General features: G+C 41.1%; 1 protein-coding gene across 1 annotated transcript in view; it reads left to right on the top strand.

Moving 5' to 3' along the window:
- LOC126088341 (cytochrome P450 4V2-like) overlaps positions 1 to 27,739 on the top strand; it is a 120,844-nt gene that overhangs the window by 72,593 nt on the left and 20,512 nt on the right. The window contains exons 3-5 of the mRNA XM_049906476.1: positions 9,266 to 9,527; positions 12,793 to 12,983; positions 23,978 to 24,128. Of these exons, the coding sequence (XP_049762433.1) occupies positions 9,266 to 9,527; positions 12,793 to 12,983; positions 23,978 to 24,128 (604 nt within the window). The remainder of the gene's footprint in view (positions 1 to 9,265; positions 9,528 to 12,792; positions 12,984 to 23,977; positions 24,129 to 27,739) is intronic.

Raw genomic sequence — 27,739 nt, 5'->3', positions numbered from 1 at the left:
GTTCCTCATCGGTTGTGACCCGCTGAGGATAGCTGATAACATTTCTTCATAAACGAAAGGGACTGCTGCTGACGTCGCGCTTTCTGAAGTGAGAGACGTGTCCTCTATTTTACTCATTTATTAATCCATTGTCGGCGCTGCAGTCTGGAACCGCAAGGCCGCTACGGTCGCAGATTCGAATCCTGCCTCGGGCATGGATGTTTGTGATGTCCTTCGGTTACGTAGGTTTAACTAGTTCTAAGTTCTAGGGGACTAATGACCTCAGCAGTTGAGTCCCATAGTGCTCAGAGCCATTAATCCATTGTCGTATCATCTGCGAGGTCTTGCATGTTGTTTACAGAGACAGATTCAATTTTTCTTTTAATAGATTTGCACGAAATGTACTGTTAGTCAGTTATGTGCACCTCTGCGACAGTGTATATCTGTGCAACTATGTATATATTCAGTATGTTTTTTGGTGAGCGATGTGGTGCAGTTGTTAGCACACTGAACTCGTATTCGAGAGGACGACGGTTAAAACCCGCATCCAGCCATCCTGATTTAGGTTTTCCGTGATCGCTTCAGGCAAATGCTGGGATGGTTCCTTCGAATGGGCACGGCCGAATATCTTCCACATCCTTCACTAATCTTATGGGACCGATGACCTCGCTGTTTGCTCCCATCCCTTTTAATGAAGCAACCAACCAATTCCTATTTTGGTGTTTAGCAGCCACACTGACTTCTCCGATAGTGGAGACTTTATGTACCATGATTATGTAGGTTACATTATACGTAGAGTCACATTATATGCATCCATGACCTTGTATTCTTATTGTGCCATACTCTATGTAATTGACATATCTGCAGTATGATGTTCAATTCGTGTTAAGTCGGATTGATCTCTTTTGTATTTTATACTGAAGTATTTAAGAAAATAGATTAACGAAAGGCAAACCCACGTTTCTAACGTTTGTAGACTTAGAGAAAGCTTTTGACAATGTTGACTGGAATACTCTCTTTCAAATTCTGAAGATGGCAGGGGTAAATTACAAGGACCGAAAGGCTATTTACAATTTGTACAGAAACCAGATGGCTGTTATAAGAGTCGAGGGACATGAAAAGGATGCAGTAGTTGGGAAAGGAGTGAGACAGGGTTGTAGCCTCTCTCCGATGTTATTCAATCTGTATATTGAGCAAGCAGTGAAGGAAACAAAAGAAAAATTCGGAGTAGGTGTTAAAATCCATAGGGAAGAAATAAAAACTTTGAGGTTCGCCAATGACATTGTAATTTTGTCAGAGACAGCAACGGACTTGGAAGAGCAGTTGAACGGAATGGATGTAAGATGAACATCAACAAAATCAAAACGAGGATAATGGAATGTAGTCGAATTAAGTCGGGTGATGCTGAGGGAATTAGATTAGGAAATGAGACACGTAAAGTAGTAAAGGAGTTTCGCTATTTGGGGAGCAAAATAACTGATGATGGTCGAAGTAGAGGGGATATAAAATGTAGACAGGCAATGGCAAGGAAAGCGTTTCTGTAGAAGAGAAATTTATTAACATCGAGTACAGATTTAAGCGTCAGGAAGTCGTTTCTGAAAGTATTTGTATGGAGTGTAGCCATGTATGGAAGTGAAACGTGAACGATAAATAGTTTACACAGGAGGAATATACAAGCTTTTGAAATGTGGTGCTACAGAAGAATGCTGAATATTAGATGGGTAGATCACATAAGTAATGAGGAGGTATTGAATAGAATTGGGGAGAAGAGGAGTTCGTGGCACAACTTGACTAGAAGAAGGAATCGGTTGGTAGGACATGTTCTGAGGCATCAAGGGATCACCAATTTAGTAGTGGAGGGCAGCGTGGAGGGTAAAAATCGCAGAGGGAGACCAAGAGATGAATAAACTAGGCAGATTCAGAAGGATTTAGGTTGCAGTAGGTACTGGGAGATGAAGAAGCTTGCACAGGATAGACTAGCATGAGAGCTGCCTCAAACCAGTTTCAGGACTGAAGACCACACAACAACGACAACTGAAGTTTCATTACTTTTATTTGTTGACATATGCGTTGTACATAAGGTTTTCTGTTTTTATTGCTTGCTCTGTACCAGGCCTGTCTTTGTTTATAGCATTCATACAGAAATATGGTTTTACTGCTATCAGCAGCCGTTGGCGTTTGGTAGAAATCTTGTTGGTTTTACCCTGTTGTTCGCGAGAGTTTCTTGGTTGTACCTCCCGCTTACGGCATTAGTTCTGGCGGCGGCCACTCTCCGACGTGTATCTTTACTGAGGTGCCTCATGGCAGTTCGTCGGCGGTCTGTTGACCAGTCTCGCTATTCGTCCACGACATGAGCAGTCTGGGCACCTACATGATAAGCTACATTTGAAATTCACAAATTGGATTTCTATGGCGTTTACGTCTTAGTTTTACCTTCTTAACCCTATGCTACATGTCCAGCCTTTCGAAGTTGTTTCCTAGGTTACATTTGTCTTACAATGAGGGAGTATTTGGTGATCCATTCATGTTTTCTTCGGTTAGGCAATGTTTACCAAGTGTGGTACTGGTTGATCTAAGTATCTTTCCATGGCTTACCAGTGATGGATCTTGCATGTTAGTTGGTAAATTTGCGGGATCTTTTACATGACTGGTACGATATTCTCTGTAGGCAGCCAAGTCAGGACCTGATGTTCAATTTTGTGTTGGACTTTTAAATTTTAATTTATTTCCTATAGTATCTCTCCTAATTTCACTTGTTTTTGTAACGCCTTCGGATGCCTTCGAGTATATGATTTGTTCGAAGTAAAGAATCTGTGAATTACGACTGGTGCGATCTGTTAATCATGAGCAATTTTATGAACAGTCGTGGATGACCCACAAAGAGTATTTTCTCGAAAGGGTTACATCATCCCGCACCCATCGGATAAACATCTTTGAGGCAGCAGAGCTTCACTACACTTGTCATCGAGTGAGGCGCAGATATATGCTATCATTTCGTTAATGCCACGTGCCCAACCACCACGTCCAATTGTTTCCATCTAGCATGAATAAAATCAGCACTTTCTATAAGCATTCGTATGGCCTATTGATGTACTGCGTGTGTGTTAACAAAATACCAGTGCCATGTTTTATTACTCCTTAGTAGTTGTGAAGCAATGTGACTTTCCACAAATCATCATGAGTTGGGAGTCTGCCCTGGTAAATATGTAGAAGAAACTTCTAACTTAGTGACTTGAGGTGATAGTAAGCAGCGTCATTTATTTCGTATACAGTTTGCGTCACAGCGATTTCATTACGACTTCGCTGACTTACAATTGCTTGTGAACACAGTTATAAACTTAACTTAGAATACAGGGAGAAGTAGACCAAGCTGAATGGTACATCGTGACGTTAGTAACTAAAGGACACATTTGACACAGAGCATGCACTCCACTCGCTTATTCACCAATATTACCGGATCGCGGTTGGCTGTCATGTGATATGAGTGTGTTTTGTAATTATAAGCACCAAGCAGATGTATGAGACAGACGAAATACACTTAGACATCAAGGAGAATGTAACAATTCAAATACTAAACATGGCGTTCTCTGACAAGTGTGAATATTGTGGAACAATTTTTTAATAAATCATGGCTCCAACATACTAACATATATTATTTACATAAGAGTGGGAAGACTCTTAGAAGCTGAAACCGGGGAAGATCAGTATTGTTTCCAGAAGAAATGAAAAGGCAGTACTTACCGAAAGACATATATTACATGGTACACTGAAAATAAAAGAACCCATAGTTACTGATTTACGGAAAGCGTTTCACAATCTCGATCTGGATACACTCCGAGGTCCTGAAGGTGACAGGGATGAAATACAGGGAGCGAAACATTTTCTACAATTAGCATAGAAACCGGAACTAGATATAAGAGTCAAAGGACATGAAACAGACGCAGAACCGGCTTCCGTAATCGAGGTCGCTAAAGCATGCCTGCACGATGGGACTCGACTCGCCGGTTCGAATCCCTTTAATTACGGAAACTTTCACTGTCAATATTTGGCTAACGATTGGAGATGAGGAGGTGGGACATAGTACGTTATCACCAAACTTTACACCGATGTGCTAGTTCTAAACCACTCTTCAGCGTCTCATGAAATGAGGTCAAGTGATAATTTTTGATCCATCCATCGGATGGGGACGTTAAGCCTGGCGGCCCACTTGGTACGGAAGTTCTGTCGCAATTGCAAATATTTTCGACATTAACTGAATTAAGCGTGGAAATTATATCTATTGGTCACACATGGGAACATGTGCCAGACCTCAGTGTCCCATTTACCGCAAACGGTTTCCTTAACCATTTCTCTTTCTATGCACTTTTCCACCACCGATCCAACCTCCAAATACCACAGAGTCTTGGTGCTATTCGAGAGGAGACAGCTGTGTTCCGTCAGCGGATTCACTCCCTCGCCGCTCTTATCATCATACAATGCAAACGCGATACAAGTTTCCATTACTAACCTCCAAAAATACACATACAACACAACAACATATCTGAAGTAAACGGCCAATGTGTGCCGATGATCACCCTTTCAGACTAAGTGGAAGAAACTACCCCACGGGATTTTCTAGCCAACAATACTATACTGCATTTAATTTTTTAAAGCTGTGCAGAAACATTGAATTTAAGTTGAAATGTCAAGATGTATTTTTTAAGTCATACAGGGTGCTTTAGCCGTCCATACTGATGTCATTTTATGCAGCACGCGATGCTATATCTGAGTTTATAAACCACGTGTGAGATTTTCGCATTGTATCAATTGCTTCACGCAAACAATTAGGCCTACAGGAGAAATGAATGGGAACTGTATCTAAAAAAATTACTACAGTTAAATTTTCTAGCGAGATACGTTTTCGCTGGAGGCCAATGTTTCCGCGATGCTGAAGAATGACGTACAAAAGTAACCGTCCAACGCATCTCCACGCTCACAGTCATCTTTCATCAGATAGGATTTCTAGTATGTTGTTCGTAGCACGCCCTCCTGCCAGTGTACCAAAATTTCGTTCTACTCGAACTATTCCCGATATTCCACCGGTCTTGGTCTCCATTGATAGGGCTGTTACGCCACCAGCACATTCAGCTAGTTTGTTAGCATTATTAATTTAAACGTGTCTTTGAGCGTAATGAAATCAAAACGACTTCTGTGAACGTTACGCTAAAACAAATTCGACCCAAGATTAACCCTTAAAAGTGCAACATTTTTGTAATGAGGATGCCTGACAAATACAACTGTATAATTGTTTATTATAAGTTGATAGCATTCACAAAATTGTTAGGTAAAATATTCACAACTGTCAATTTTACAATTTCAAGTCCTCTATTAAGCCGGTGGTGTAACAAAACCAGTCAATGAAGACAAAAATAGTCGAATGTGGGAAATAGTTCTTGTAATCGCAAGTGTTTGCACTGCCGTAGCAGCAAGAGCACACCCGTTGTTAAGGGTAGCGTCTTTGACTAGTAATCGAAACGTCCTCGGTCCCCCAGTTTGAAACCTGTCACATCTTACATTCTGGTTTATAATCAGCATTGGGGGCTGAAGATTTCCGGTATAAGAAGACAACCTCACTCTGCAAATGGCGTTGTCAAAGAGGACGGAAGAGCGCGCATGTGTTCAGGGCACTCTCTTGTTCTTGACTGGGAAACTGCCCCTGAGGGCGGAAGAAACAGCAATGATCAGCGGCATTATGATGCAGAAGGCAATGTACACCACAGCATTAAAGACTCATATCGTGTATCTACTGGTCATTTGGAGTGAAAAAGTGTCATGATGATCTCTCTATAGGTAAAAGATTCCAGAACAGTCTCCCATTCGGACCTCTTGGAGGGGACTCCCAAGAGGGAGGTGACCATGAGGAAAAGCGTGAATAACCAACGAAAGGACAACGTTCTACGAATCGCCGCATGGAATGTCAAAAGTCTGAACGTGATAGGCAACCTAGAAAATCTGAAAAGGAAAATTCAAAGAGTCAGCATAGATATAGTAGCGGACAGTGAAGTGAAATGGGAAGAAAACATGGATTACTTATTAGATGAGTATAGGATAAAATCAACAGCAACAGAATATGATACAACGGTAGTAAGATTCCTTATGGAGAGGAAGGGAGGGTGGAGAGTGAATTACTGTGAGCAGTTCAGTGACAGGGTTGTTCGTATCAGAATTGGCAGCAAATCCACACCGACGCCGATAGTTCAGGTATACATGCTGACATCGCAAGGTGAAGTTGAAGAGGTAGAGAAATTAGATGAGGATATTGAAAGGGGAATATAATACGTAAAGGGATATGAAAATCTCATAGTCATGAGGGATTGGAATGCAGTTGTAGGAGAAAGAGAGGAAGAAAAGGTTACAGGAGAATGTGGGCTTGAGACAAGGAAAGAGAGAAGAGAAAGAATCACAAGAGGAGGAGGTTTCTTGGTTAACGGCGGGTGATGCGGGAAGATTTTAGTTAGATAACGTCATGGTCTGACAGAGATAATGAAATCAGATACTGGATTGTAAGGCGTAGCCAGTAGCATATATAGACCCAGACCACAATGTTACAGTGACGAAGAGTAGGCAGAAATTTAAGAGATTAGGCAGGAAGAATCAATACGCAAAGAAGTGTGATACGGAAGTGCTAAGGAATGACGGGATACGCTTGAAGTTCTCTGAGGCTACAGTTACTGCACAAAGGAATATCTCAGTAGGCGATACAATTGAAGAGGAATAGAGATCGCTAAAAAGGGCCATCACATAAATCGGAATGAGAAATAGAGGTACAAAGATGGTAACTGGGAAGAAACCATGGTTAACAGAAGAAATACTTCAGTCGATCGATGCAACAAGGAAGTATAAAAATGTTTAGGGAAATTCATGAACACAGAAATACAAGTCGCTGAGGAATAAACAGATATTAAGTACAGGGATCCTAAGACGAAATGGCATGATGAAAAATGCAATGAAATCGAAATGACTATCGGAAAGACTAACTCAGCATATAGGAAAGTTAAAACAATCTTCGCTGAAATTAAAAGTGCAACGGGAATTCCACTGTTAATTTCACAGTAGAGAGCGGATAGGCGGAAAGGGTACATTGAAGACCCGTATGAGGGGAAGATTTGTTGGATGTGATAGAAAAAGAAATTGGAGTCGATCTATAAGAGATAGGGGATCCGATATTAGAATCATATTTTAAGCGAGCTTTGGAGGAGTTAAGGTCAGATAAGGCAGAAGGGATACACAACATTCCACCAGAATTTGTAAAATCATGGAGGGAAGTGGCAACAAAACGACTATTGACGTTGGAGTGTAGAATGTATGAGCCTGGCGACTTACCATATGATTTTCGGAAAAACATAATCCACCCAATTCTGAAGCCTGGAAGAGCTGCCAAGTGTGAGAATTACCACACAGTCAGTTTAACAGCTCATGCATCCAAGTTGCTGACAGGAATAATATACAGAAAAATGGAAAATAAAATTGATCGAAATTCTGAGAGAAATAGCGGTAAGTTTTAGGGAGACAGGGGTAATATACAATACGTACAAGAGCCAACAGAGAATAATAAGAATGGCCGAAGTTCTCGGATTAAAAAGGGTGTAAGATTGGGGTGTCTTGCATTCCATCTGTTCAATCTGTACACCGGAGAAGCTGTGATGGAAATAAAAAAAAATTCCAGGAGTGGAATTAAAATTCAAGGTGAAAGAATTTCAATGATACGATTCGCTAATCATATTGCTATCCTGACTGAAATTGAAGAGCAATTATATGATCTGCAGGGTGGAAAGAACATTCTACTGAGTACAGGATATAGACTGAGAGTAAATCGAAGAAAGACGAAAGAAATGAGAAACAGCAGAAATGAAACAGCGAGAAACTTAACATCTGGACTCATGATCACGAAGTAGATGAAGTTAAGGCACTCTGCCAAGTAAGCAGCAAAATAACCAATGACGGACGAAGCATGGAGGACATCAAAACCACACGAGCACTGGCAATACTGGCATTCCTGCCGAAGAGGAGTCTCCTGGCATCAAACAAGGTCCTTAATTTGAAGAACAGATTTCTGTGATAGTACGTTTGGAGCATATCATAGTATGGCAGTGAAACACCGATTGTGGGACAATCGGAACAGAAGAGAATCGAACCATTTGGGATGTGGTGCTACAGACGAATGTACAAAATTAGGTGGACTGATACAATAAGGAATGAGGAGTTTCTGTGCTAAATCGAAGAACAAAGGAGTATGTGGAAAACACTGACAATGAGAAGGAACAGGATGACAGGAAATCTGTTAAGACATCAGGGAATGACTTCCATGGTACTAGAGGGAGGTGTAGAGGGCAGAACTGTAGAGGCAGAGATTGGGATAAGTCCTGCAAATGACTGAGAACGTAGGTTGCAAGTGCTACTCTGTCATGAAGAGGTTGGCACAGGAGAGGAATTCGTAGCGGGCTGCATCAAACCAGTCAGAAGACTGATGACTAAAAAAAAAAAAGCAAAAGAGAAAAAAAGGAGTCCGTACCATGAACAACATGCTAGAAATCCTAACCGGTGGGGTCTGAGTGTGTACGTGGAGCACTTTTCAAGGTCACTATTCTACGTTCTACTTGAAGAACTCGAAAACTACGGTCTAGAGCGGAAACGTTTCCAATTTAAAATTTTTAACTACATTAAATATCCTAGAATAAGTTCTTGTTAATTTATTCTGTAGGTTTCATAGCTTAAGCCTAGAGAGTGACTGAATTTAGAAATCTCGCGCACGGTTCATGAAGCCGAGATATAACTATGTGTGCTGCATAAAACGACAGTGGTGGGGGCAGCTGAATCACCCTGTACGACTAGGATGTATACTTACATATGATCTGAAACGTGTACAATAAGCATTTCGAGCAAGATGGAGGTGGAAGTTGTTGAAATGTGATGTTTCAGAAATCTGGTCAAGGGTAGATGGGTAGGTCACGTAACTAATGAAAAGGTATTTCATGGAAATGAAAGAAACAAACTGATCATAGTGAAAAAGTTCATGTACATTCACGCTGAAACAGATGAACAGACTTTTCCGGGTTAGTCTAACGAGTGGTGCTGCAACTAAGAGGTCTTCAGATTGAGGTCAGTTACAGCAACAACAAGTAAGTGTTATGTTGCCATGGGAGGTCTGTCGTATTCCTCAGTTGCTGTTGATATTTGTGGACGCTGAGTGGTGCAACGCAGCCTGCAACGGTGTGCCTTGACCTACGGTCCTGTCTTGTCTGCGCAGGTTGATGAGCCGCGTGTACAACGCGCAGTGGTTGCAGCAGCAGTACGCGTCAATGCAGCGCGCCGCGGACAAGCTGGTGGGTGGGCTATGCCAGCTGTGGGCGGAAGGGGTGGCTAGCCACAAGGAGAGCATGCGCCGGCTGGCCGTCTGCACGCTGGACATGACCGCCGGCTCTGTCTTCGGCCTCCAAATCGCCGGCACGGAGGAGGGTGACAAGTTTTTCCGGGACTACACGAAGGTCATCCACTCCCTGCACTCCAGAGTGAGTGCAAACACGGTGTCAACGATCTGACACCGAAAACCAGTGACATATATTAGTTTCCTGCTATTACTCTTACCAAAAGAGGATAATATCAAATAAAATTAAACGCTCTGAAAACGACCGTCCATTTAAAGAAAATTAGGTAATGCGATAGTAACATGTCTTCGAAGGTGGTTTGTTTGGCAGTTGCATGTGTAAAGACGTGTTAAGATACCATGCCAACACTGCTACTGATATTAAATTACATATGCCGAACACCGACCATTTATTAAGATCGGTATGCATGCGACCTAATATATTCCACAACGCCGCATGGAAAGAAAAGGCGGAGAGAGGGTAGGGGGGGTTCCTTGTACCGTTCCACGGGGAGTAGCCCTTGGGCTAGCGTGCACATCCATACCCAACTGAAGGGAAGGTGTCTTGCTAACTACCCGACAGTATAAGGTCGAAGTTTGAATATTACATCTTCCATACCTCCTCCAGCTTACGTTAATGGAGCAAATCGGTTGGTTCATTTTGCATTACATGGGGTCTACGGTGCACCTTAGGGGAATTTTAGGCAACATTTAGTTCACAGGTGGTTCCTTAAAAACCCGAAAATATTTGTTTTGAGTACCAAGATCGAGCCAAGGATTCCAAGAGGGCTTTGAGCAGCAAATGGCTGAAGTTTATAACATATTCCGATATCAAATAACGCTGATAATTTTGTTGATATCTTTATCCGTTCAGAGGTATAGATTTTCAAAGCTATCCTGCTTCTACACGTAAAATATGCATTTCAAAGCCTGTGTGAGGTGAAACACAGTTTATGAACTGACGTATCACACAGAAATATGCTCTAAAGTGCCTCCATTATCGTCTGAAGAGTTCTGGGAAACTAATTTTGTTATAGCACTGAAGCAAAATTTTTATGCTTGTGTAATTTAAAACTAGGTTATTTTGCGTTATTTCAGTTGCAGATTAGTAAACTATCAAAATTTTAGTGACGCATTAACTTATTTTCATATGAGTGACATGTCTGCCACAGGAGGCTGAAGAAGGGAACGAGTGGGTATGAGCACAAAAAGGGGAATATGCACCTGTTTATTAAAAGACTGACTTAAAAATGTGGTACCAGATGGCTCATTCTACCTTCCTCACAACCTTAAAAAATTTGCCCAATTATTTTGGCACTCTCTGATGCTCAGAGAGAAGGAGACAGCGGCTATGAGTAAGAGACAGAAAGGAATTTATCGCTTGAAGGTAGTAGACAGTGGCTGTGGTGTTGAAAGAGCGAAGTAGACAATGCAGTGTGAGAGAAGGAGAGGCACACAATGGCAGTTGGACACAGTTGATAGTGACTGAAGAGTGCTAGGAAAAAAGAGACAATGTCAGTGAGACAGGAATAAAGAGTGGAAGAAAGTGGTATTGAGGGAGATTCAGAGATAATAAGAGACAGACAGCGAGGGAGACAGAAATATTGACAGTGAGAAAAGACAGTAGCAGTGGGGTTGGTAGCAGTAAGGGAGAGCAAGATGGAGACAGTGAGAGTGAAAGGAGACAGTATTATTAACGCAGAGTGAAGGAGAGTGTGGCTGTGAGACTGGGGCAGAGATAGAGGGACACAAAGAGATAACGACAATGAATTGGTTTGAATTAGTGAGTGATATTCGACAAGTGAGAGTGGATGGGTGCACGTAACACATTTAGATGAGCCTGTGGGTGTGAGAGGTGTGTGGCTGGCTAAAAAGACCGTGAATACCTTCGCATTGCAAAATTTTTGGGAAAATTTTTAACCGTGAATGAAGCAGCTGGTATTCTACTTTTCTGTCAGAGTCTTTTAATAAACAGGAATATAATCGCCTTCTTTGAGCTCTGACAGGAACAATTTTCCGCTGGCTTCGTAATGACACATAACAAGCGTTCTCCATGTCTAAGTGCACTCCAGGAAATGTTGCAATGGTAAACCAGAATCATTTGGGCTATAGGAATTGTAGTAATGGGAGAACAGAATCATAGTCTTTATTGTGACCTAAATGATTTCTGTCACAAGTTCTTAGTTTGTCCAAGAGGAAATGCTAATGAGACGATTCTTCAGCAACCCATCATGGACATCTGGGAAAAAAAAGGCACGTGATTCACTTTCGCAAGGAGCTAAGCATATATCATCGTCCAGCCACACGTAAGGGTTTTCCTCAGTCTCCTGTATCGACAAATTTGAATGATGTTATGGCTGTGTTGGGAGCAAGGAGGTCGTCTTCTTTTGCTATTGTTGTCCGTTTTGAAATTCCACTTCGTCCCGAATGACTTGATGGCCGACGGGTTCTGCGTCCTAATATTTATTCTTTCTGCCTTATGAAATCATTATCAACAATCTAGCAATTTGTGCAGTGTTATGATAATAGACTCTCCAATATTGCCAGGATGCATTGAAACAGGGTTAAGACACTCTGAACATATATTGTGAGTCGCGACGACATATTAAAAATTATACTACCGAATCGTAACCGTGTTACACATTCAACGTAAAATCTTGAGTACATGTTGCTTACAAACATTTCACAAACCATTCGTTCCAAGACGTATATTTATAAATGATTTTCCTCTTTTTCACATAGAGACAAACTGTTGTCAAAAACTATAGATCAATTTCGGATGCATACCGCTTTATTCGGAGTTACAAATTTGGGAGAATGTGAGGTGATTTACTCTCGGAAACCACTGAAGATAACTCAAATGAAGTTCATGAATGTCCGTAAGACGTTTACCTGGTTATCACACTTAGATCCACATACCTAGCTTCTTTATATTTTTGTAAACTTTTTTTATTTCATTACATTGTTACAACATATAATAAAGATCATACATCTGTCTAATTTGCCGCGCGGAGTGGCCGCGTGGTTTAGGGCGCGGTGTCATGGATTGCACGACCCCTCCGACCGGAGGTTCGAGTCCTCCCTCGGACATGAGCGTGTGTGCTGTTCTTAGGATAGGTTAGTTTAAGTAGTGTGTAAGTCCAGGGACCGATGACCTCAGCAGTTTGGTCCCTTATGAATTTACACATCCTCTGTTTAATAATCAGTGCTTTTATTTATCTTATAACGAAGTGTGAAATTCATAAGCATTTACACGTTTGGACAGTATGAGTAAGAACATTTTCCTCGATGAAATGAGTTTGTTCAACTAATCTCTTATGAAATAACTGAAACATGGAGGAACAAATTACCGTATTTAGAAAGACTTTAAAGATTCGTCTTTGGACTAGATTGTGCGTTTAATTTTGCAGGTGTTGCAGCCGGCGCTGCTGTTCAACCCACTATTCAAGCTGTCCAAACTGGGCAGAGAGCAGGCCAAGGTGCTCAAGACTGTGCACCTCTTCATAGACGACGCTATTAAATCTGCTGCTGAAAAAATGCTGCAACGGCGAATATGCCAAAAGGAAGCTGACAATGTGTCTGGCATCAAGAATAAGGATAGGTTTGTACTCCACATAAACAATTACCGCGTCACCTTGATTGTGGTATATGTAAAGTACCAAAACACATTGTTAGGCTTCACATCAATCTTAAATATAATTGCATAGTCATTCGTCGATTAGGATGCTATTTACCAAATTCTGTATCGTATTGAAAGCAAATAATTCGACAGAAATAACAGCGTATATGCTACTAATGAAAATGGCATTGAGGGAGTATAGTGAAATAAACAGTGGAAAAAAGGGCAGGTACTTGGAGTTGAAGCAGTTACAATATACAGGGTGAGTCAGAAGGAAAGGTATATGCTTTGAGGGGTGAAAGTATTAATGATTGTGAACAAAAATCCTCATATGGACTTATGCCCTATTCTGAATGATTTCCGGGATAGAACACATTTAATATCACTTTTGTACGATTTTCTTGAATAACTCGAAAACCGCACCCTCCAGCGAAAACATGTCGCAGCACATAATTAAAATATATTAAATATCCTACAAAAAAGTCCTAGTCATGTATTTCTCTAGAACTAATGGTTTGTGCGAAGAGAGCGCGAGAATGTTGAAAAACTCGCTCGACGCACATTAGATAGTTTCTTTAGGTCAATTTGAGATAATTTCCGGACTTGATAGACCACAAGTCACCGGTATCAAACGGTTCTTCTCAGCTTGCTATGTCAGTGTGCTACCCCAAATTGGCCTACAAAACAATGTAAATTACAGCGCATGCGCGTCGAGCGAGGTTTTCAACATTCTCGCGCTCTCTTCGCACAAACCGTTAGTTCTAGAGAAAAAAATGAATAGGACCTATTTTGTAGGAAATTTAATATTGTTTAATTTTGTACTGCAACACGTTTTCGCTAGAGGGTGCTCTCATGAAACAGTTTGATGATAGGCTTCAAAAGCAGAATCAGAGTCTGGATGAAGTGCCAGAGGAACTGAAGAAAGAGATCCAGAAGCTGGAAGATGGTTACAAGAAGTAGATGTAAGTAGTTGAGTTACTTATTAAGCAGCAACGGCCAAAATACGGCCGAAGCTGTAAAGAGGCAACACACAAATGCTGAAGGTGAATTGCTACGATCTTCAGATGTCATGCTCCATCTTCCGTCAGTAGTGGGGAGGTAATGCTCTTTCGACTGGATGTGAGATCTTCTGTGGCCTCAGGGTATCAATCGTTGTCAATGGCTCCGATCGTCACTTGTTCGTCTGGTATGATGGGAGTCCTATTGCCACTTGTCCTATTGCCACTTCCTTGACCACAAGTTCCTTGCATGCGCTCAACCTGCTATTGTTTCAACTGGAATTACTGGACTCTTCGAGCTATATGTCAGTCATACACAGAAACACGCACTATTTTTGATGTCACAAGCACCTGAGTCAAATTTTGCAGTCGCTGCAATCGGCACCTCTGATCCAATAATTTTAAGTCCTGTCAAAGTCGCCATGTAAGTGAACATACCTGCTGTTTGTGTGACATTGTGCGGTTTGTGTGTGTGTGTGTGTGTGTGTGTGTGTGTGTGTGTGTGAGTGTGAGAGAGAGAGAGAGAGAGAGAGAGAGAGAGAGAGAAAGAGAGAGAGAGAGATGTTTAACCAATGTATGCCTGTTTAATAATTTTATCCGCACTCACCTCGCCCTGGTCAGACCGCGTCGCTTCTTCCCTCGTAGTACTGCACCGCAAAGATGCTAAGATGCTGGAACGTTTCTATAATGTTCAAATAAGTACGGATGGAAATAGGGGGGTGCTTCTCTAAAAAGTGATGTCACTCTAGTCTAGTAGAACTTTGATTATTATTAACATTTGTGCACTTTACTGGGCTCAATGCCAATGCTCACACTCTAGATATGTTATTCTTGAGGTCTCATTCAAATCCATTCACTGCAATCCACCAAGGTGACGTTCATGGCAATGTAGTTAACACAATTACGACGTGGCGTGGCACGGGAGATGCGAAGGAACATCAAGTAGTATTTCTCTCGTTTTGACTCAATTCACTAACTTCGCGAAGATTGCTGCCTTCGCCTGATGTGCACGGACGATGGCACATTGATGATTATACTTTTGTTACAGTATTACAACATTTTTACGATCCAAGATTTCATTGGTTCCTTCACGTTAGATAGCCACAGACACACCACTGATCACTTGGAGACAATCGTAAACAAAATGTGAGAAACAAATGTGACATCAATAGCACCACCGCACTAGCGGTAGCAGCAATGCTATTGGATATGAGGTTGTATGTTGGTAACGAATTTTACGGATATATCTATCTTGCACAATCACATTCCGTTAAAATCTTTTATTTCCTGTGTTATTTGAAACCAGTACGCCAATACCTTACCTTATCGAGATATCCAATAAAAAGATTCCTTACATACACATTGATGAAGTTTTCAAGATACAATTATAATAAAGTCTCAAACAAATGATACCACTTCAGAGGCGTCATTAAAAGGGGAAGTACAGTTATTTTCATTCGCAATTAGAGCTATTGTAAATGCTGATTAGCGGCAAGCTTGGAGTGAAATGATCGTGTACGTGGTTAATGTTAACAGAGGAAATTATTTTATAAAATGTTAATATGAGTATGAATTAAGATGCAGTACAACTTTTTAGTAATAAAACAACTAACGATATAGCACCTATGGCGTTCGATCGTTGCGAACCCAAGCGATTCGCTCTCAAATTAATTGAAGCGGCCAGAAATATTATATAATGAAAACAGGAAAACTGACTTTAAAAAGTCTGAAATATATTGGAGCCAATTATAATTGGCAAAACGATTCAGTGAATACTCTTACATCCGTTTCTAGCCTCTGCCAGAACAAGAAGACCAAAACAATCTAGTGATGCTTATTTTCACAGATAAAACAGCTAATAGAGGTTTACGTAACATACTGTAGGGAGCTTACGGATATTAACTGTTCCAAGATTACCTTTATGTAAGTACAACCGAGAAAATGACTTTATTGCTGCACATTCAATGCAGTTACAATGCTTCGAGAAACATTTTTACTGGAGTAACATTAGGAATCGTTACGTAGCATTCAATTAACAGTAATATCACTTGATGTTACTTATTGTTATTATTGTTATTATTAGTGCTAACATGTTTCTTCAGGACTGATTAATCAGGCCCAAGATTTCACCTATGTGGTTTTATCAAAATATATGTATTATTATTATTATTAGTGCCAACATGTTTCTTCAGGACTGATTAATCAGGCCCAAGATTTCACCTATATGGTTTTATCAAAATATATGTTATACCACACTGGCGCAAAATTTTAATTACTGAATATGGTTCCCCTTTCTAATCTCACATGCAGGATTTAAGCGATAAAAATGGCGGCGCAGTAATTTTCTGCCTCCCAGGCAAAGGAAAGTTATTTAAGTTACTAAATTTGGACTGGAAAACTAAAGACTCTTTCTACAAAAAATAACGTAAGGAATAGAAGGATCTTAAACTTACAGGTAGTGTTCAAAAATTACCCAAGGGTAAATGCCGCTGCCTCGGGTGCGGAGGGACGTGGTTTGATTCCCGATACGTCCTCCGATCTTTTCTGATCTATGGATGCCTACTCAGCCTCGCAACGCTACTTAAGCAGCTGCCTGAATAATGAAACAACAGCATCATGAGGATTCACTTACCGGCAATAAGTTCTGGAGGGATCGCTCCTTGTGCTCCCTCGCAGGAAGCAGTCGGCAAGGCCGAAGAGGGCTAAGCCATAACCAGTGATTGGTGTTTGTATTTATGTTTACAAAAATATATCACCCATACCATAACATCCCACACGCTTCGTTGCAACCTAGTACTCATACAATAACTTGATTCCAGAGGTACTGAACTCCACAAAAGGAAAGCTGATGGTTATGAGTGCACGTAGTACACTGAATTGAAGTGCAGTTAACTAAAGGTTCGATAGTGACTGAAGTAGAAAATAATCCACTAATCTCAATGGTAACAATACTTCGTGATTTGCAGGCACCCCTTTAGGCTGCCCAAAATAGACCACTCCGAAAATTAGCCCTTTGTTCAACGGCAAATATCTCTAATTTGGAATTTCAGTACGAAGTTCTTCCAAACATATCAAAAGCATCTCGGAGAGCGAGAAATGTTGTCTTCAGTTTTAATAACATGATTCGACTCAGAAAAAGATTAATAAGAAATTAAGTTACCATTGAGAAAGTCAGTTTGATAAGCGTTTGAAGTTTTCATAAAGTTAAGTACTTGTTGCTTCATCAGGGAGTAAAAGTGAAGGAGGAAACAAGGGCTTGTGTTTATGGACGTAAAGTATTTGAAGCTACACGTCAAATGTAGCTGCACCATTGATAATAATATATGAACTATACAGGACTAAAATGATTGCAATCGAAATGTATTCTTTAAGTTTCTGTGACACTTCATGAGGTTCTCGTTAAAGCTATTAACAGTTTCAAAAATTATTGGTCACTCTATCTGAAATACCAGTTCAACTGAACGTCTTGATTTTGTTTCTTTTCGTTTCCGACGTAAAGGTTATTAAGTTAACAATTCTAAATGTTCTGCAGCATTCCTTTAGAGTATCGATTGTAGAAAAGTATGTAGCTACGTGCCTCACATGAATAGACATCGTAGCTTAGAGCCTAAGCACGAACTTCCATAACGTAACACTCCCACACACATCCTTTGCTACTGACCAATATGCAAATATCAGTGTTACTTAATAAGTACACAGACTCGTTCTACGAAGCTAAATTATTTGGATCCCTTTCCATTAAATTGTTGCTACATTATCAGTTAACATAATTCATTGATGGACGGACGAAGAAGGGGGAATTGAAACACTGTCAGGTTTACTTGCTATGTCTGGGTGGTGAAAAGAGACGTACCTGCTACACAGCACCAAAACTGGCTAAAAAGAGACGTTATGTTGTTAATTGATGTTGGGTCATCTCTTTTTCTGAGATACCTACACGTAATACCATTCTATAGAATTAAAGAACAATTCAATTGACATAAGTTTCATCTTCATCTCTTGAGGCAAAAAAAATCTAATGAGATGACATTCTTGTGTGAAAACTAATCAATATTTCAAAATTTTTGGATCAGCCTGATTACAGGACATTTTGACAAAACTATTGTTTCTGTAACTTGACATGGTATCTCAACTGATAGCCATAGTTCCTATATTCTATGGCTGCTAAATACCATCTCGTTGATGTACCAGTTACTCAGAGAAGTGGCATTATGCTATATCCTGATGTCTAACTTAAGCAAAAGGGGTCTGGTAGGCTAGTACGAAACGCTTAATGCTGATTATGAGGTAGAACATACTGACTAGTCTGTTCCATATTTAGTACTCTGACATGCTAATGGCTCACGAGCCTTGCCTACCGTAAGTGAGCGTCAAATATTCGTAAAATGGGTCTGTAGTTTAACGTTTCGTTGGAAAGCAAGCACATTGGCAAAACATTAGACACCCTTAGGGAGACATGACGCTAATATTGTATAACATGGGCTCTAGTCCCGCTAATGACTTCAATTTAGCTAAGAAAAGACTTGGACATTTCTTCCTATCTGCTATTCAAGAGCATGCGAATGCACCCCTGGAGGATTAAAACACGTAGTGATAACTTATTGTCTGTACGCTGAACACGATTTTCCAAATATTGTAAGCCGTACACTTGTGGACTAAGTTCTCATGATTTAGCGGGGCAGTCGAGGTGCGAAAGAGTGCCTTATTGTTTGTGAACGAAGAGTGTATGAGTGCAGCTTTCTAAACATGGCTGTTCTGATGTTGGACGATGGGAGTGTCCGCAGCATACTCATGACGAATATGTAGAAGAACAGTTACCAGGAGAAAACGGCAAATATAACCAGAGTTTCCAGAAACAACTCAATGGAAGAGGGGTCAAGATGAGCGAACGTGTGACTCAGCTTACCCGTAGATAGCCGACTGTTTCTGAGGAAAAACGTAAAAAATTTTCGAGGTACTTTATGCACCTTTTAGCGAGGAAGTAATTGAAGTTCAGTAGTGCCACAGTGCGTAACGTAGCTGCTTCACATTTTTGTATTACAGGTTGGGGCAAATAAAAGTGGTCTTGGGAACAGAGTTCCAGGGTGCAAATAAACATAGCAGAGGAAAGTAAGTACAATACTAACCCGAGTACAGCACATGTTGAAACTGACCATCATTCATCTGTTGGCACGTTTGGGTCCTGGTCAGCAAGTTGCTGAAGGCGAGTCGAAGCTGGACTGCTGGAATTAGTGTAGTGTAATCCGAAATATTCTGTTGCAATTCTTGGAGACTATGGGGGTTATGCGATACACCTTAGACTTGACGGTTCCCATACAAATAGTCGCAGACTGACAGATCAGGTGACCTGGGTGGCCAGCTAGGGCCATGAGCAGACTGACCTCTGCTAACAACTCAGTTAGGCGTGAAGATCCTGTAAATGTGCTTCATGATTTGGCCGGCTGTATGGACAGTTGCACCCGCCTGTTGGAAGTAACCGTAGGTCTGTTCTTCCTCTGTTACTGCTGCCACAAATGAAAAATGGCTTCAAAATGTTCGCAATCTAACGTCAAGGAAGATGGGACCAATAATACAGCGTGCGGCCGCTGCACAACTTTTGATCATGCACTGGTGTTTCGTGGAAGTTATGCGGATTCTTCGCTACCAAGAATTTGTGAATCTGTTAGTTGATGTAACCACTCAGATGAAACCAGGCTTCATCAGACATAAAGAACAGATCCATATCAAAGTCATTCACTTTCATCTCAGTGAAGAGCCACTTACAAAACTATAGGTGCTGAGGATCATCTGTGCATGAACAACAGACGTTCGGTAGGGGTGGATGTGCGGGTATAATCTGTGTGGTGCGCCGGTCTCTTACGACAGGCGTCGGGGTGATCTGGTGGGCCTGTGAAAGATTTTTGGTGAAGTATAGCCACATTTTCAGGTATGCGGGCATGTTAGGGAATGTTTTTTAACTTATAGCTGCCACGTTTTCACGAATTTGTTGCCACATAACTTTCCACGAAGAATACCCGCTGCTTCACTGTGAGTACCATCGTCCCCTTTGCACTGCTCCACTCACAGTGATAGAGCCCGCACTACGCTCTAAACGGTGTGGACCACGTGGCGATCGCACAGGTGGTGTGCGCGTGGTGGGGTGTGGTTCTATGCGTACAATTACGTCCAAACCGTATCCAGTCGTACGGGCCACTTTCATTTTCCCCGCCCTGCAGTTGTTAGCGTCGTGGCCTTCCACTTTCTCCTCCGTGGAGTTCGAAAAGCGATTATTGCATTTATTTACTGTATTTTATATTACAATATATATTTTTCTACCCATGTCGCTAAAAGTTTATTACACGAATGTTTCTTGTCATGTCAGTACAAGATAGCTAAACGAATGTTTCCGTTGTACACTGAAATATTGTGGAAAATATTCTTCTACTAACTATACGTCTGGTGAATGATATAAAAAAATATTTGAAATTTTTTCGGTGAAATTCCCGTAGTGTATCACGATTAATAATCAACAGCATGTGCCTGTTTTTGGGAGAATGATCTGTTATGAGTGATTTGCTGCTAATTTATTGCCATCACATGAAATCTTGAGCAATGTTAAAGAAGTTTCTTTGCCGAGTGAGATTCACACAAAGAAGTGTCACACACGCTTTCGCGTAATGCTCGTATCGTTCTCAATTTGTATGTTTAAAATGTTTCTATGATCGGTATCATCAAAGTGAACGCACCAAACCTTCCTCAAGGATAACCATAAGATAAATACAAGAATTAAGAAGTGACGCAGAAATGAAATATAAGAAGATAAGAATTTAAAAACATTGTAACCATTGAACACACCATACACTCATATATAACGCAATATATAAATGTAAGACATTTATTGTCGCACCTAGTCAGAATTTTACTTTCGAATATAATACCCTAGGATCCCCGGACTTAATAAGCAGCACTCGTGTAGTAAACTTCAACGGATATGGATAGATAAATAAGTAATGTAAGTAAAATCTATAACCGGATTTCGAACACGAGAGGCAAAAGTGAAAGGCCACGACGCTAAAAAGTAGGACAGCAGTTCAACTGAGCTTCTCGCGAGTAAAGTGAACTCTAAGTAATGACGGAAAACTTAACTGTCGTTTCCACATGAATCGTCGGGCATCTACGAATCAACCAAGACACGTGTTTGCTTATTTTCACTCTCCTTCCATTGAGTGAAGTTTCTGGGAAAATCGGGTTATGATACTTGTCAAGTCCATTTCGTTAGTCACCCAAAACGTCGAAAGGGACACCCTAGTCAGTCTGGATCCGCGTGACCGCTACGATCGCAGGTTCGAATCCTGCCTCGGGCATGGACGTGTGTGATGTCTTTAGGTTAGTTAGGTTTAAGTAGTTCTACGTTCTAGGGGACTAGTGACCTCAGAAGTTACGTCCCATAGTGCTCAGAGCCATTTGAACCATTTAGGAACAATTCCTGGTACGTAAATACCTGCAAAACGTCACAGAATCATCTCTCGTTCCCCGTCGTCCTCACCTTGCCCTCGCTCTCTCTCCCTCTCCCTCTCTCTCTCTCTCTCTCTCACACACACACACACACACACACACATACACACAGAAACACACACTACCATTTAATGCCTAATTTGACTTATGGTAGACCCGGCGCCTTGCATCAGTTAAAAATGAAGCAAAAGTCACGAGTCTTTAGACCAGATGACAAACCTACCGTCAGTTACACCCCAGTTTCATTGTTGTTCGCCTCTCAGAGACGTGCGGCTTCTTATTCCACCGTGAGCAACGGCCTTTGCGAGTCGGCGCCAAATCTCCTTTGCATGCATTTACTTTTGCAATGTTTTCTCGGAAACTGCTACATTGGATCAGCATTCAGTGACGCCAACGGTTCCTATCGGGTTTAAAAACGACTGTCACTGACAAGGCGTGGAAGGTTCCTCGTGTCGTTGTCCATTAGGATAAATTTACGACGTTCCTTCGTGTACCATGTTATATGGATGCGAGTGGCAGGCCTACTTCATTGCCTCTGGTTAAGCTCCAGTCACAGCGTGCCAAACTTCACGCGAGCATCCTGTGCGGAACAAGGCCCGGCCTGTTATTCGGCTTTGCTCAGTCCTTCTCTGAACTACCCGGACAGAGCAACTTTTCAGTTAGCATTGATGTGAAGCATTTTGCGGTCGGCATATTTTTTTTTTTTTTTTTTTTTTTTTTTTTTTTTTTTTTTTTTTTTTGAGTTCGGCATAATCGTGATGTCAGCGCTGTTAACACTTCGCTATTTGTTCGCGATATGGAGGACTTTCTCGGGTTCAGTGGCTGTTTGCACAAAAAGAGATAGTCTAGCAATCTGTCGTCACAATCCTTTAAAATGACTAAGACTGACAGAAGAGAAGGATGAGAATTCTTAATTTCCTAAGCGATGGGTACTGCTTATTTGCTACGAAACGATATTACAGTACCAAGCATAGGGAAATTAAACTGTTAAGATGAAAATGAAAGAGCAAAAAATCAGAATGATCGACAGGCTGGAATCATTGTTCTGTGTGTCAAGAAGCTAAATTTGCAAACATAGACCACTTGAGGAAATTCGTGGTACGAACACTAAAATTTCTGAAGTCGCATTCATTAATCCATTTTCAGTTTCAATAGATTTCAGTGGAAATGAACGAAGAGTTTGCTGACTTCACATATTATTAAGAAGTACGTTGGTTAAGTCAAGGGGCATGTCTGGGACAATTTTCCATTTAAATCTCACTATTGTTGAATTTAAGAAAGAAAAAGGAGTGCGGGAACGACAAATTTGAAATGTGAGAAGAATTGCAGACTTCGCATTTTAAGTGGACTTGACTGCACACTGCCCACAGTAACACACTGCAAGGTAACTTCTTTATGATTTGATAAGAATGCACTTAAAAAGAAAACTGCACTGCCAAAGGCAGACATTCTCACAAACACAATGCAGATCCGTAAGCTCACGGGTGTTAAAGAAAGCGCGTGGTTTGAAGAATCCTTTATGGCGTTTAGAGATTTACAATGATACTTTTACAAATGTTGAAGACACTTTCAATCTTTCATCTGTGTTTCAGCTGTTTTCTAGACCGTCTGTCGTTTCAATTGAAATCGCCTGTGCCCTATTTGCGGATTTAAGTGACTAATTTGCAAGGTAATTCAACTATTAATTCAAAATCTTTTTACGTTAAAACTTTTCAGGTTGTCGACTTGCTTTTCTCAGGTAGATTTTCCGAGTCTCCATAATGAGATTGAAAAAGTGCTGCAATATTTTGATTAAAATCTTTGTGTAAAAGACCTTCTACGATTACGTGGCAACGTGATTGCGAAAATGTGTGGAAATTTCTACGCCTGTCCGCAGCAGATAAAAATAACGTCGTCAACGCACATAAATAATTGATTGACACTCAAAACTATTTTTTTTATCTATGTTGTTGAGACATGTGAAATATAAGACCAAGTCGTATCCAGTACGACTTTATCGCCATTTAAATGCGGCACGTGCTCTGTTTCTCCCTTTTTCCTTTCTCGCGCTCATACAGCGTGGCGTGGGGCTGGGGGAAAGTAAAGTGAGGCTGAGCGTTTTGGTACACGGGCCCGGGCCATCCCGCCACCCGAAAACCTGCCTACCCCTTCTCTAGACACTTTTCACAGCCCGTTTAAATGCAGCAACAAATGGGCAACTTCATTCACGACGGTGTAATCGCGGACACGTGCAGGGATTAAAGCTGCTTTCTGTAAAATTTCCCTGACAACCTGTGTCGGGGTACTGATTACGAATAACCGTGTGGTGCACATACACAACACTTCACGGTCGCGATTGATGTCGGCAGTGGACTGTCACATCTTTTTCTGGTATCATTTCCACGCCATCTACAGTCCTCCTAAACGGTGAGTATGCTATTGTAAGGTACAGCTTAACGCTTTGTCCTTTGAGTATAGACGTGGCTCGATGCCTGGCTGCCGCAGGCGAACGCAGTCGGTGCTGGAGACGCTGGTGGGGCTGACGGGGGACCGGCGGCTGCTGCGCGAGGAACTGGCCACGCTGCTGCTGGCAGGCCAGGACACGACCGCCACGGCGCTCTGCTTCGCTCTCCAGCTGCTCGCGCTGCATCCTCAGGTGAGCCCGCAGTACTGCGCCTCCTGCAGCAGCGTCATGCCGTTACTGGAAAACCGGCAGCTTAACGAAATGTACAGTACCATAAACTCGCAAAGTTGTTCTTTAGTCGGTACGTGTGGGTCAATAATGATAAATGCAAACTTAATATACAAAACAGTTTTTTGTATGTGACTTCTTAAAGTTGTAGAAATGACTGGTCTCTTCTCTATCGGACGTGTGCAACAGAACGTGAAGCATCTGGGACATATACACTGAAGAGTCATTGGTACACCTGCCTAATATTGTGTAGGGCCCCCGCGAACATGCAGCACTGCTGCAACACGACGTGGCACGGACTCGAGTAATGTCTGAAGTAGTGCTGCAGAGAAATGATACCATGAATCCTGCAGGGCTGTCTGTCGATAAATCCGTAAGAGTACGAGGGGTTGAAGATCTCTGCTAAACAGCATGTTGCAAAGCATCCAAGATTTGCTCCATAATGTCCATTTCTGGGGAGTCTGGTCGCCAGTGGAAGTGTTTAAACCAGAGGTTCCCAAAATTTTGTTTGTCACGCCCCCCTTCTGCCGAAAATAAAACTTCCGTGCCCCCCCCCCCTAAATTAATTTAGAGATTTTTATTAATTATCAATAAACTATTAATTTTTTTTGATGGTGACGTCATGTAACATGGTGGGCTGTTAATGTATCGAGTCGCAGTCATTACGTCATCAGTCTAGTCTAATGATAATAAGTAAAGAAAGTCCTTGGTAAACAAGGAAAAATATTTGCGACCTTTGCAGATTAGTGGATTCGGGCCATTATTTTAAGTTGAGTGTAGCTTATTACTTTCACTCATTATCATAAATAGTCACTCAGTCACGGTGTTAACGAACATCACTGATTTGTACGCCTATAGCGCTCCCCATTGTCATTGCGCATAGGTTGGTATTTATGTCAACGATAACAGTTACCCGACCGGCGACAAACGCCCAGTTCTCGGAACCAGACAAAAAATAAAAAAACAAGTTTTACGAAATCATTTTGCAGACTACACAGAGCTTTAAAAAATATGAATGAAACAACTTCCTTACCTTGATTACATTCCCTTGCTGCACGCCATTTCTTCACCAGTATACGATTTTAGGACTACTCTTCGCTTGCCATATCTATGATAAACTTTCGCTGTGTCGTCATCCAGAAGAAATACTATTATTAGTTGAAATAACATACCACACATAACATCAGAATCCATAAGGATCACACGCAAGTATTTATATTTAAATCAGATTCGCTATGTTTATTTTAAATTGTTTCTTCGAAATACTTTCTTATAATTTTGCAGTATTTCCTACAGGTAAGGATAGTTAGGAGAAAAATAACAAGTTCTCTTATAATGTGACGTATTTATTATAGAAATATTATTTCCACACACATATGGCAAGAAACAAACAAATAAATCAATGTGAAGGATGAGCTTGCATATTTTTTACAAGATTTTGAATTCTTGGCTCAATAGTAGAAACTGCGCAACGTAAATCATTGGCAAGACTGAGTTTGCTTATAAGCTTATTTTTTATCGTCACTACCGCTGAAAATCCTCTTTGGCACAAATGAGTGCTTGAAAATGGTAAATACAATTTCAGTCCTTGTATTCCTGTGCTGGGATACACCGTGAGATATACCACCCAAAATAAAGGCTTATCCATCTTCTGAAAGTCATACTTCGCTACAGAATCATTTTTAATTTCTAAGACTTCCTCTTGTAGTATCTATGGCAACACATCCACGTCAACGTGAAATGGTTCCGTCGCTAACTTATAATAAATTTTATCATCACAACGTTTAGGGAAGTATCGTTCGAATTCATCAATGAGGTGCTGCAAATGGTTCAATATTTTACTCTTAGTATCAGTATCCTTAAAATCGTTGTGAAACCGGGCTTCTTCGAGGATTCCAAACAATCTGGGAAAGCAGGAATAATTGCAGGCTAAAATTTTACATTTCCATAGTTGCAACTTATCAGTAAACGCTTTGATGGCATCCCGATGAAAAATTATGTTTGACTCTCCACTTCGTAATTTCAAATTCAATGTGTTTAAAGATTCGAAAATATCTGACAGATAAGCCAATGCAACATGAACACCGGCCTTTCTAAATTCCACATACAATTCAGTTTGTTTGTTATTTTTCAAAAACTGCATCACTTCGTCTCGAAGTTCAAATAATCTTCCTAGCATATTTCCTTTTGAGAGCCAGCGTACTTCTGTATGAAATCAAAGTGTTTTATACTCTGCTCCCAAGTCTTCACAAAGAGCCGTAAATAAGCTGGAATTTAACGCACTCTTTTCAATATGATTCACGATTTTGATGCACAATTTCAAGACGTCATTGAGTTCCTTTGGAAGTGTCTTAGCTGCCAATACTTGACGGTGTATTACACAGTGGATAGCAGTAACACTAGGGTTTTTTTCTCTGACTATCTGCACGAATCCTGAGCGTATCCAAGCATTGATGGGGCGTCGTCTGCGCAAACGCCTATCAGTTTCTGCCATGATAACTCATTTTTACACAAGAATTCAGAGACGGCTGCCATTATATGATTTGCTTTTGAAGTCGTCTTTAACTCTGTAGAAAACAGCAACTCTTCTTTAATTGCTTCATTTTCTATATAGCGAACGAAAGGTAGCAGTTGGCAACAATTCGCAACGTCGGTACTCTCGTCTAACTGTATTGCGAAAAACTGCGATTGTTTGACGGCCGTAACTAATTGATTTTGTAAGTCTTCGGCCATATCATCAATCCGACGTTTCACAGTACTGTCAGAAAGCGGTATTTGTGAAAGTTTTTGTTTACTTTCTGACCCAAGAAAAATATCAGCAGGTTTCAACATACAGGGTTAGACTAGTGTCTCTCCGATAATAAGACTTTTCTTGGTGCTTGAAATAAGAAGCGATAACTCATACGAGGCTTCCAGTACCTTTTCTGATGTCTGAGCGAAGGAACCAGCAGTGTCCAACTTCATCCGTTTCAAATTATCACATTTTGCAGCCAAAGATTCCTTCGGCTTCTCTTTCGATGCACCATGCTTTGCCCACAAATGCCGTTCCAGACGAGAAGGTCGCATGGAACCATTGCTCGATACCTCTTAGCAAATAACACATTGCTGCTAGTCAACACCAATTTTTTATTTAGAAGCAAAACCTTATTTGATATAATCATCATTATATTTACGTTTTTTCACGACACTTATGGTGAAGTAAAAAGAAAACAATAAGTTAACAGTATAATCTCGCACTAACACCTATTTTACTGAGGCACAACTGTGAAAGATTCAACGCGATTTCAGCAAAATCCAGTACATCAGATGTGTCAACAACTGCAAGCAACCAACTGAAATAAAGGAAAGCTACTGTCATTTGTCGGCACCTCAGATGACTGCCTGTGAGGAGTGGGGCGAAGAACGGGGAAGCCCAGCCGCAGCGCAGGTAGTCAGTGCACTGTCTGTCTGCGACCTGGTGGCCGAGCAGGGCTCTTGCTGGGAGAAATGGGCTTTTCCCGGATTAGGGCGGAAACAGCCCACAGGCACCCTAAGAATTTGCTACCTGTTCTGCAGTGCTGTTCTGAGTAGTGCAG

The sequence above is a fragment of the Schistocerca cancellata genome, chromosome 6 (genome assembly GCF_023864275.1).
Source record: "Schistocerca cancellata isolate TAMUIC-IGC-003103 chromosome 6, iqSchCanc2.1, whole genome shotgun sequence".
Lineage (NCBI taxonomy): Eukaryota > Metazoa > Arthropoda > Insecta > Orthoptera > Acrididae > Schistocerca > Schistocerca cancellata.
This window is presented reverse-complemented; position numbering and strand designations above follow the sequence as displayed.